Raw genomic sequence first — 12115 nt, forward strand, 5'->3', positions numbered from 1 at the left:
CCATTTTTTAATAACACGTCCATATGACCAGCTACATTTGATAATCATACTTGTTTACTTTCATATCTTAACCAACTTAACGTACTTAACCAACGTCGCCTGCTTGCGCTAACGAAGGTGAAGCACACAGTCCTGAAAGACTTCCTCTTCGCCAAAGACTGTGCCCTTAATGCCACAAGCGGACAGGATATGCAAGTATCAACCGACAGGTTCTCTGGGGCTTGTGACAACTTTGGTCTCATCATCAGCACCAAAAGACGGAAGTCTTGTACCAACCACGTCCCGGCAAACTTTACAAGGAACCTTGTGTCACAGTACATGGCCAAGTCCTAAACCCTGTGGACAAGTTCACCTACTTGGGCAGTACCATGTCACGGCAGGCAAACATAGATGAGGAAGTGAACGGCAGAATCTCTAAGGCCAGCAGTGCTTTTGGGAGACTTAGACGCAATGTCTGGGACCGAAGGGGAATCAAGCTCAGCACAAAACTTAAAGTGTATCAGGCAGTAGTCATTACTACTCTTCTCTATGACTGTGAGACTTGGACAGTTTACAGAAGACATGCAAAACAACTAAATCACTTCCACACAACATGCCTTCGTAGACTCCTTAAAATCCATTGGCAAGACCACAGCCCAGATACGGAGGTACTTTCCCGTGCCAACATCCCCAGCATTCACACCCTCATAGAGAAAGCCCAAGCAAGGTGGGCAGGACACGTCCGACGGATGAACGACAGCCGCATACCCAAAATGCTGCTGTATGGGGAACTGGCTGAAGGCAAAAGGCTAGCGGGCCGCCCCAAGCTCCGCTTCAAGGACAGCCTCAAGGCAACTCTGAAGAGCCTCAGCATTCCCGTCGAAAACTGGGAGGACGCTGCCACTGACCGTCACCATTGGCGCAGACTAGTCCACCAGGGCGCCGATGCTGAGCGTCGTCGCATCAACCTGGCTGTCAGTAAGCGGGAGGCACGAAAGGCGAGGGAGAAAAACCCGTCTCTGCAGCCACCACCTGAGCACAAGTGTGACGTCTGCGGCAGGTGCTTCCGTGCTAGAATTGGACTCGTCAGCCACACCCGGACACACAAGGACTGAAGTTGGGGTCATCATCGACTGCGATGGACGAACATCATCAACACAACTATACATATATTATTTTGATGATATAGATGTCATTTGCATAATTAATTAGGACATGTTAAAATGAAGTATAATAAACAAGCCCATTTTTCATGGAGGTATGAGATCTCGTAACTCTTGTTTTAATTATATCTTTATGATCGACTTTTTTTAACTTGCTGATGCACACTTTTAAAACACAGGAACAGGACCAATCTACATGGATGACCTACGATGTGATGGTAACGAGACCAGCCTCTTCAGCTGCTCTTACGCAGGGTGGACGATTCACGACTGTGATCATGGCCAAGACGCAGGCGTGGTCTGTCGTACAAGTACGTTCATTTTATTCTAATGCGCGTACTTGGGTACAAATGTACCCCAGCGCTATGGTGCTTTACATTCGCCTAGGTGGCGTCGCGTTGCGTAATGATAGAATCGGCCCGGAATCCATGGGTCCTGGGTTCAATTTTACATGCCCCGACGTTGTCCCTTCAGAAAAGGCACTTAAAAGGCTTTCGTCACTTCACTCAAAATTAGTATTTAGCTTAAATAGTTAGGTTCGTCCCTCGCATAGGACATAAAATGAATGTTCCGTGTTTGGGGAGAGCCACACTGTACCACACCTTTCGGGGCATGCAAGTGGGTAATTACTACAAAATACCCAAAAGGAGGCCTGGCGAACCCACGTTTCGTATTAGCCACGAAAAGATGGACGATGGGCATTGCCGCAAAAAGAAGGAGGGGGTTAAATATGTTTTGAGTAGCGTTTGGTTATTAAAAATGGGATTTAGCACGATAACTAAAAAACGACCACATCGCCTTCATCAGGATAATCAATGACTAATCACTCTAACGGTAATGCGCAGGAGTTACGGTTACATAGTCATAGACGGGACCTTGTGAGACACAACTAATATGCCACTAATATGCCACTCCAAACGTGACGGGGAATTTATATCGTTCTCCGTCTTAATTACGTTTGTTGACGTAACGTATCTGTAAAGTAAATAAGGTCTCGTGTCTGTAACAGTAACTCTCGCGGGTTTAACGTATGGAAGTGATTGGTCATTGATCATTATCATAAAGGCGACAGTGTTGGTTAAAATTTGCTTCTTGTGTACCTTTTTTGTTTGAATGAAATTTAGCATCGTAACATGATAAACAGTGATGCAATATTCTAATAAAAAGAATTATGTATTTACTATGATATCGTTAATAGGGATGATTGTTTCATTTTCAGATTCCAGCAGAATCCGTCTTGTCGGACGTTCCGCTCCAAACGAGGGGCGTGTGGAAGTCCGGCCGGCCGACAGTTCCAGATGGGGCACAGTTTGTCACAACGGTTTCGACTTTGAAGATGCAGAAGTTGTTTGCAGGATGCTGGGCTATCCGAATGTATATAGAGTTCGCCCTGGTGCCTATTTTGGCAGAGGTACAACTTTTCTTTACACATAGGAGTATTTATGATGATGATACTGCAGATCATTTGGAACTATTTTCTCAGTGTATTACTGCATGAAGACCTTTATAGTGCTTATGAAACAAGTATGAACTGCAATATCAAACACAAGAAATTGGACTCACCAAATTTTTTAACTGTACAACTCCAGTCTTTGTTAAGGATTGAGCAATTCACCGCTTCCGTGACGTCACGCAGATAATACACGTTACTCCGTGAGCAGTGGATCATGGGTTGCAGAAAGTCTGTGCCCCCTCCCCTCCCCCCGTCGCTGTTGAGGGATGGTTGTAATGCCCTGATGTAGATGGCCTCTTTAATCCCTTGTGCGAAAAATCCCGATTCTGTTTTCAGGATTATTCGTTTAACCAATTAGACTGAATGGCCAGGTGATTCAGTATGTATATGATGTGACTTAACCGTGGCGCAGTTCAAACTTGTTTCAAAATGACAACTTGATAACGTTTATTGTACATCTTTCCCGACTGTGCTAAATGGATACAGGTTACATGTTGACAATCATATGGATCGGTGTGTACAAAAAGGACTGCATTACCTTTTGTTACTACCTTAGTCACGACCCGCCTTGCGTGTTTTTTTTTGTTCCTACGTTTTTTAAGAGGCCACGTCTGCTACATTATTCTGAAAACGTGGGGAAGGACTGGCATGAGCAGTACGTCAACGCAACGCAAAATGATACGGCGTGTCTGCATGCACCCTAATCCATTGGATTTCGTACGTACGGAGGCGGTACTAACCACTTACAGATCCCCAAAATTTGCCCACATTTTTGACCCTCGATTAACGTAGGCAATACCTTTAAAATGTATTACAACATCTACAAAATTGGAAAATTATGGTTATAACTATATGTGATATGTTAACTTTTTAAACTGTAGGAACGGGACCGATCTACATAGAGGGCCTACAATGTGATGGGACAGAAAGTAACCTGTTTAACTGTTCACATAAGGGATGGAGGGTTCATGACTGCGGTCATGGGGATGTCGTCGGCGTTGTTTGCGGTACGTGTGTGGAGCATTTGGTAATTTTTTACCATTTCAACGTTTGGCGTTTGATGAGAAGACTTGTTTAATGAACACATTAGCAGCACTAACAAACATCCTGGCAGCTGGCTAAAACTGTGGTATATTGGGGTTTATCGAGGAACAATTCTCTTTTAGCTGACCACCCATGGGTGACAGCTTTTCTTCCAGGGGAGGGGATGAGGCTGCCAAATACCCACACTCGATAGACATTCTTCCAGAAGAGCTGGCTATAACTTTATTTAGTGTTGTTCATGATGTCTGCTTTCTACTAGAGAACTTTTAGATAATCTTGCAATTGACTTGATATAATAAAGAGCCTTAAGCTTGTTAGGCCAAAGCAAGTAAATTTAATGGATCAGCATGCACGTGCATCAATGTATCAATTTGTGGCTAATTGTGATGATTTATCATACACGATATAGTTTACGGGACAAGTAGATACTCTATGTCTTTCTTAAAAAAAAACATGCTTAGATTACAGCAGAATCCGTCTTGTCGGAGGCTCCAGTCGGAAAGAAGGACGTGTGGAAGTCCGACCGGCCGACAGTATGACCTGGGGCACAGTTTGTTACAACCAGTTTGACATAAAGGATGCAGACGTTGTTTGCAAAATGCTCGGCTACCCCAGTGCCCAACTAGTTCGTAACGATGAGTATTTTGGCCCAGGTGAGATTTACCTTGTTTCAACTAATTTTTTTGTCATGTACTAAGTATAAAGGAAACAACATGACCCTATATCAAATCAACTTTATTGCTCAACATCTGTAACCGGTACAATGTTTGACAAAGCAGAAACAACAAGACTTATAGTGCAGATAATTTTTTTTAATTGTCGCCGGCTCCTTTTACTAATAATCGTTAATGTACATCCACATCGAAACACTGGGCCATATCGTCTCATTGGACAACGTTAGAGTATTGGACACTGAACAGGACTAAGTTTTAAAGGGCCATATATCAGGGCACTCCAGCCATAACTTAACAGAGACGGTGGACGATGTAAACTCCCTGGCACTTGTGATAAATTCGTAAGATCCGTAATCAAAACACTCAGAAAATTACATTTTAAAGTGATTGATCATTTACTATCCCGATTAAGGTGACAAGCTTCGTTGAAAATTGTATCTTTGTGTTGGAATAAAGTTTAACATTGTACCACAACCATTAAAATTCACGAATTTTATACCTATCCCTTCGCCATATCTCATCGTTGCCTGATATAATTGGTGCCGTTTTCTTTACAGGAAGAGGGCCAATCTACATGGATAACCTGCGCTGTAATGGGGACGAGAATAGCCTGTTCAACTGCTCGTACCCAGGATGGATGATAAACGATCTAAACTGTAGCCACGACCAAGCTGCAGGCGTGGAGTGTACAGGTACTTTCATGTTTACTCCGTGAAGGAGGTCAGGACCTCCGGACGGAGTGTTGTGATGAGCCGTTTTTTCGTGTTCGCAGTCAAAACACTAGTCCGATATTTATGTGAATGCAATGATTGTGTGTGTGTAATTAAAATGAACTTCGAACTTGAAACACAGTATCTTTACACGCCCTGAGAGCAGTAATGGATTTAGTTCGTTTTATGTTTAATGGTTGTGACGTGCCCTCATTGTATTAACCGTTGCCTTATGGCTTCACAGTAGGTCTGGCGTTGACACTTGGAATAATTTTTGTTGCAAAATATAAAACTTCAGGGAGGATTGTTACCTATGGCTTCTTGTTAAATGTTGCAGAAGCGTGGATTGTTTAATCATTTTTGTATTGATTACATATACCTACAAACATATTTACAACATCTGTATAGAAGACCGACATGATCGAATTTTTTTGAGAATGTATTTTACAATCTGATCTTTACAATATGTAATGCATAAAACTTCATATGTTTATAAACATATGAACCGATACCCAATTACATATGCTTACAAACATATTGACAATATCTTATTTAAAATGACTCTGTAAAAACGTCCAAAATGTTCAGATTTTTGTAAGATAATATTTTACAAACCGACATGTGTACATGTAATGGCAAATTGAACCTCAGATGTTTGTTAACAACAAGAAAAACTATTTTCCGTGTTTACTTTCATAAAATATAGGAGAACCTTTCCTGTTGGTTTCTACCAATGATGGGATATTTCAAATTGATGTCAAGAACGGGTCAAAGGTCCAGATATCAGATGGTTTGACCATGTCACCAGTGGACTACGACACTATGACTGACTTCATGTACTGGACAAGTTTTAGAGGCATCGAACGGGCTCATCGTGATGGAACTTGGTGGGAGACCATTGTTAGAGGTGGGTGATATTCATCAATCCATTTCTTGTTACTGATCATCGTTGTACAGTATGCCTCACGGAATTTCACAAGTCATGTACAATGTATACGCTTGTACTACAGGGGCATTCATTGTAGACTAAAATTGCTAGGAAAATCACTTCATTTGTGTTTTGGTCAGTTTAAAACATCCACCTTCAAGCTTAAAGTAAAATGTAACTATTTGTGCAAGTTCAAAGTTTTCAACGCAATTTGAATAAAAATACACCCCCTCCATTTTTGTAGTATGTCTATCTGAATTGTAACTGGCACTGTTAACTGTTAACTGTTCCGAATTGTTTATGTTATTGTTGTGAGGGCTAGCCCTTTATAATAGCCTTCGGCTAGTTGGGCAGTCCTGGCTGTATACATATGTGTTATCAGCCTAATAAATCAAATCAAATCAACACATGACGATATCTCCATCTGTTGTTAGATATAGGGATCGTGCTGGGCCTAAGATTGGACCATGCTGGTGGGAATGTGTACTGGAGCCACATTGACGGACACATCTCAGTAGCCCGGAAGGACGGATCGTTTGTCAGGACACTTCTGACATTACAAGGCACCGCCTGGAAGCTGGTCCTGGATCCTAGAAACGGGTGATTTCATTTTAAACAAGCTTAAGCAGGGCTCAAAAATGATTGCAGTGTGTTTGACATCATCTTTATTGGATTGACAAAACATCTAAAGCAATACAGAAGATGAAGAGTTAAAAACACCTCGGTCGGACCCTTTAGACAGATCAACATTGTAGCTAATCCTCCCGACCCCCCCCCCTTATACTTCATAATTGTATTATAAAGTACGAAGTTAGTTAAGTCAGTATCCCCCCCCCCTTACCCATATTATAGCCATGGCCCCAGGTACACCTGCACCCTCCTCATATATCACGCGTCTTCAATCAATCAATCAATCAATCAATACACTTTATTTATACTGGAAATGCCCTGTCGGTCTAGGAACACAATAAATAAGTAAATAAAATTTAAATTGATACAAAAATAAATTACTGAATACCTAACATAATAAGTCTTCGCATCGGGACCTGTAGTCTTAACCACAGTTTATTTTTTAAGGTAATTTAGCCCTGATGCAGCTTGTATCTGCGGTCTCGTTGTGAGAGCGCCATACATTTCTGTTACACTGCCCAGTATACAATCAGCAAAGAGTCACCCTACTCAGCAATCTATAGAACTTGGTAGGCTCTATCTTTGATGTTCATAACATGTCTGAACAATTCTTATGTAACATTTCACTTAGAGGATCACCTGATTTACACTCAGATACAAACTGTAACATTTTGGCAATCATTTTGTATTAGATTAACTCGTACATAGCCTACAAAGCATGCTCTACCTTTAAGTTACCATTTATTGACCTATTTCCACCCATTTGCAGTTCTCTGTTGTTTTTATTTCACTCCATACTTCAGTATGGAGTGAAATACTGTTTTTTCTGATGTTTCTTCTTCTCCTCCTTCTTCTCCTGCCACTTCTTTAAATTGATTCAACTCCTTCATTTTTGGGCAAAATTACCTGTAATTTCGTATAGAGGTAGAGTGGGAAAATACCCTTAGGTATTTTTTTAATTTTTTGATACAAGCTTTTACAATCGTTTTATTTGCTTTTTAGCGGTCCCCATAGGAAAGTACTGTGGGGGCGTACGCGCGTGACGTAATAAGAAAGGAATTCGGAGGCATGTCCAAATATGGGCATAAAAGCATCAACCTGACGCAGACCAATCATAGAACGCTTTTCGAATCTCCCGCGAATTTCTTCCGCTGACGCTGATTGGTCATATGCGTCACGCGATCATTTTTACGTTCGGTCGTCTGCAAGGTGGACGACTTTTGCTGCCAGCGTCAGGTTCTCGCCAGTGACTGGCAGTATCTTGTGCGTCAAATAGCAGGAAATATCATCAGGTAAGAAGTGGATAGTCAGAGTTCCTCCTATAGACCATTGTTTGTGCACGTAGAGATATGTGGGTGCTGTAATACATTGATCGATTCCAAGATGGCGGACATGAAAGTACGCGCGTCGCGTGAGCTCCGTCTCTAGGTGAACTTTCGAGCGGTTACATATGTTGTAGAGTGATCTATACTTCCTAATCAGACCCTGTTCCTATAGCTTGTTTTATACGTCATATTTTTGAACCATCATTTGCGATATATCAACATGGGACGGGAGAAAACTGACGCAGAGCCTGGATCACCGGAGCCGAAGACAAAGAAGTACAGGACCAGATCAGGCAACGCCAAGACGAAGCCGTGGAACACACCGGCGAAGAATATTCAAGAGTTCGAGGAAATCATTGAGGACCACACGGATGCCGAGAAGACCAAGGTATGCAGTCTCAAAGTCCGTACACATTCAGATCGTATACCTATGTGGATAGATGCCAACAAAGCTTACTTTAATGGATCGCTTGAAAGCAATACTGGATACAAGTGTACTTGGAAAAACAAGGACATGCAACTAGCAGTCACGGACCCTTCCAAACCGGGTGATAACGGGAAAGTCCTAACCATCCATTTCTACCACACTGGCACTATCCTCCTGCATGGGAAAGGCTCGAAGTGGTACGCGGAGAGTATTTTCCCGAAAGTTAAAGAAGCTGTTAACAAACTGGTCCGCGAGTCTCTTAGACAAGATGGCGGACCTGACAATGACCAAGCCGTACCTGGAGCTACCGGAACAATAGACGACAACTGTGAAACAATAGACACCAGTTCTAACAGCGTGACGGCCGCCATGACAGTCACCGACGACAATGACAGCCAGGAACATGATGCCGATCCAACTCAGACTACAACTCCGGAGCCTGTAGTAGAAGACTTGACAGTAGAGAAGGAAAACAAGTCAGAATACACAACACCAAAGTCTGTGTCCTCCCCTACTATCCGCAAGGTACTTGGTGGTCTTGAGAACATTATTCTGAGTCCATTTTCAAAAGGAAAAAGTAGGGAGGAGAGACAACGAGCTGACCGGTCGCGGCGCGCCTTGATCAACGAGAACTCCCCTAAAGAGCAGCCGCCAAACACAGAGGGTAACGCCGAGCAGATATACACAGCGCTGGTGGACGACCTAAACGAGTTGAAGACGCTAGTTTTCAGAAATAAGGAGACGATAGACAAACAAGGGGAAACCATCAACAACCTACAATGCAACCTCCAGAACAGAAAGAAAGAGATTGCTAAACAAGCACAACACATTGAAGACTTGAAGACTGAACTACAGCGTCAACGCGACATCACAAATGGCCTGACAGAAACTCTCGCTTCCCAGAGAGCTGACCATGAAGCTTTACAGGCTCAAGTCGTCTTACTGACTAACCAAGCTCAAACTGTTGCTACCTCGACAAAACCTAAATGCAGTGACTCTCAAGGGGACAAATCGAGACTTGATCGTCTCTACTCTGAGATTGTTACAAACTCCGTCACCAAGTCGCCGGCAGGCCCTGCCACCCAGGTACCGACAGGTCCCGCTACCCAGGCACCGACAGGTCCCGCTACGAAGTCACCGGTAGGACCCGCCACCCAGGCTCCGGCAGGCCCCGCCGGGGACATAGCGGCGTCAACCCGAACGGAGAACACAAGAGCGACGACACAAGTCAGAGTCTTTGCAGACTCTCTATGGAACGATGTCGATCCGACCAAACTCTACAAGCACAAAAACACAAACATTGTAAAATCAACAACACTACCGAGGGCCATAGAAAGAATCAACACTTCCCCAGACACCACCACCGAGTTAGTCATCATCCATGTTGGATCGAATGACATGGACAACACAAAATCCCGCCCAGATAGCGTGGACATATGCGTGGAGCAGACGCGTGAACTGATCGACGCTGCAAAATCTTCTTATCCAAATGCGAAAATCGCGATATCCCAGGTCCTACCGAGAGGGATGAACATGGAGTCTGGGCTGAACAGAAACATCGCGTCGTACAACACCACCATCGAGGTCGTGCCAGGAAGACAATAAGCTGACATACATCCGCCACAGGCTCCTCTCGGAGGACAGGACACTGTACAAACCTGACGGCATACACATCAGGCCTGACACCGGGGTTCGTCTGATGGTGGCTGACGTGAAGCGGACACTGCGTCACCAGGATGAAGCCACAGCACGCAGACAGCGCTGGAACACTGATGGACAGGACACAAAACCGGTGAGGAGAACGCCGATGCGAGGCAGCGAGCTGTACAGCCAACTCGACCAGTGCCCTCCGTTCCCGTGGAACAACCCATCACCCCGACCGCCTCCCGCACCCCGGCCGCCTCCTCAGTGGACCAGCTTGAACAGACAGACAGGGCCGATGCGGGCCGAGACGCAAGACAAACGCCACGTGGTAGAAAAACTAGTCAACATGCTGACAGACTTTCTGAAACACTGAATTTGAATTCGTAAAGCGATCAACATGTGATCAACATGTACCCCAGAGGCTACTCAGGTGACAAACTTCCATTTTTCTAACACTATAGTACTTACTAACGATAATAGCTGTTGGTGCTAATAATATGTTTTTCATGTTACAATTGTGGTTCCTAAAACTATTACAGTAATTTTGTATTTATTCACTCTACATACAGATGTAACTATGCTCGTATCGTTATTATACCTTTAAGAGTCGCTCCTTTGGCACTTGATTCTAAAATGTCGATTCAAAAAGTGGCCCTCAGGTTCTGTTCATGGAACATTCAGGGCGGCCTTAGGCGCAAGAGTCAAGATGAAGATTTTGTTAGTTATTTAGAAGAATTTGATTTAGTATGCTTGCAGGAAACATGGCTTAAGCCAGGAGAAAACTTTAGATCAGAATCATTTAGTTATCATGTTCAGGCAGAAATACGCTAAAGGCATAACAAAACTCCCCACAAGACACCCTGACTTTCTGTGGTGCAAATTAGACAAAACGTACTTTGGCCTAGAACGGGACCTTTTCGTTGGAGGCGTCTACTTTTCCCCTGAATATTCAACATGTATCGAATCAAACAACAATCAGTCTTTTGACATTTACATGACGATATCAGTAGCTTATCTACCCAAGGTGACATTATGCTGCTAGGCGACCTAAACGCTAGAACGGCTACTTTACAAGAAACTATCATCCAAGACGACTGCCTTAACAACAATTTTATAAACTACAAAAACGATATACGGCACAGGGTGAGTTGCGACACTGGAATAAATAATTACGGCAAACAACTTATGGAACTCTGCTCAGCAGCTGATCTAACTATTGTAAACGGTCGAGTACCAGGAGATCTAACTAGGAAAACTCACCTGCCACAAGTACAATGGTTCAAGTTTAATTGACTATTGCATTGTTAATTCAGAATTCATCGCGAAGGTCCAATATTTCAAAGTAGACGATATCTCTATTTTTTCTGATCACTGTTTAATAGCATGTTCCGTCAAAACCAACTATTCACCTTACTTAAAACAAGCTAAAGTCCCAACTCATCCATTACCAACAAAGTATATTTGGGATGATGACTCCAAAGCCAAATTCACAGAGACATTACAAGATCCTTCGATATTGCTAGAATTCGCAAAACTTTACCGTTAAGTCCTTACTGTAAATGTAGATACGGCGGTGAAGGAATTTTCTGATATAATCACTAAGGTTAGCTGATAAATCCCTCCGCAGAATTGTTCACAATAGTAGAAAGAAAAAGGATAAGAATAAGAAAAGCAAACCTTGGTTCAACCCCGCATGTGCCTCTCTTAAACACAAAGTAAAGAAACTAGCCGCCCAGTTTTCCAAATGCCCATGGAAACTTGATATTCGCCATGCTTATTTTTGCAATTTAAAGTTATACAAGAAAAAAATCAAAACCGAAAAAAGACTTTACAAAGAAAAACAATGGAACAATCTTAGAAAACTAAGCGAGGAAAACCCGCAAAAATTTTGGAGGGAAATTAAATCACAAAGACAAGAAGACAATAACAAACAAAAAGAAGATAATGCTATCAATCCTGAAGAGTGGAGGACCCACTTTAAAACTCTAAATGATCTTGTAGATAGCGATGAGCCCCATAAAGACTTTCTTCAACATGCCAGTCAAGAATGGCCTGAAAAATTCAACTTGTCAGCAAAAAACATGACATCAAACACAGGAAATTCGAAATGCACAGACGAAATTCTTAGTACGCTCCAA

At 42.9% G+C, this 12115-nt stretch overlaps 2 protein-coding genes and 1 pseudogene across 2 annotated transcripts; all 3 read left to right on the top strand.

Annotated features, from left to right (window-relative positions):
- The window catches only part of LOC109478885, a 9167-nt pseudogene extending 2612 nt beyond the window's left edge, over nucleotides 1-6555 (top strand).
- Nucleotides 302-1112, top strand: LOC109478886. Its single transcript, XM_019780698.1, has 2 exons — nucleotides 302-496; nucleotides 674-1112. The coding sequence occupies exons 1-2, from the start codon at nucleotides 369-371 to the stop codon at nucleotides 1092-1094; spliced, it is 549 nt and encodes a 182-aa protein (XP_019636257.1). The 5' UTR covers nucleotides 302-368; the 3' UTR covers nucleotides 1095-1112.
- Nucleotides 6556-7965: 1410 nt separating the features above from the next.
- LOC109478887 lies at nucleotides 7966-10778 on the top strand. The gene is given in 2 exon segments (XM_019780699.1): nucleotides 7966-9939; nucleotides 9941-10778. Coding segments are annotated over 2 exon segments (2223 nt in total). The 5' UTR covers nucleotides 7966-8126; the 3' UTR covers nucleotides 10351-10778.
- The last annotated feature ends 1337 nt before the right edge of the window (nucleotides 10779-12115 follow it).

The sequence above is a fragment of the Branchiostoma belcheri genome, unplaced genomic scaffold (genome assembly GCF_001625305.1).
Source record: "Branchiostoma belcheri isolate BF01 breed outbred unplaced genomic scaffold, Haploidv18h27 scaffold457, whole genome shotgun sequence".
Classification (NCBI taxonomy): domain Eukaryota; kingdom Metazoa; phylum Chordata; class Leptocardii; order Amphioxiformes; family Branchiostomatidae; genus Branchiostoma; species Branchiostoma belcheri.

Coding starts and splice junctions, on each gene's coding strand:
- LOC109478886 (XM_019780698.1), top strand. CDS start 369: ATGTCACGGCAGGCAAACATAGATGAGGAAGTGAACGGCAGAATCTCT. Junction 497..673: donor CTCAGCACAAAACTTAAAGT/GTATCAGGCAGT, acceptor CAACATCCCCAG/CATTCACACCCTCATAGAGA.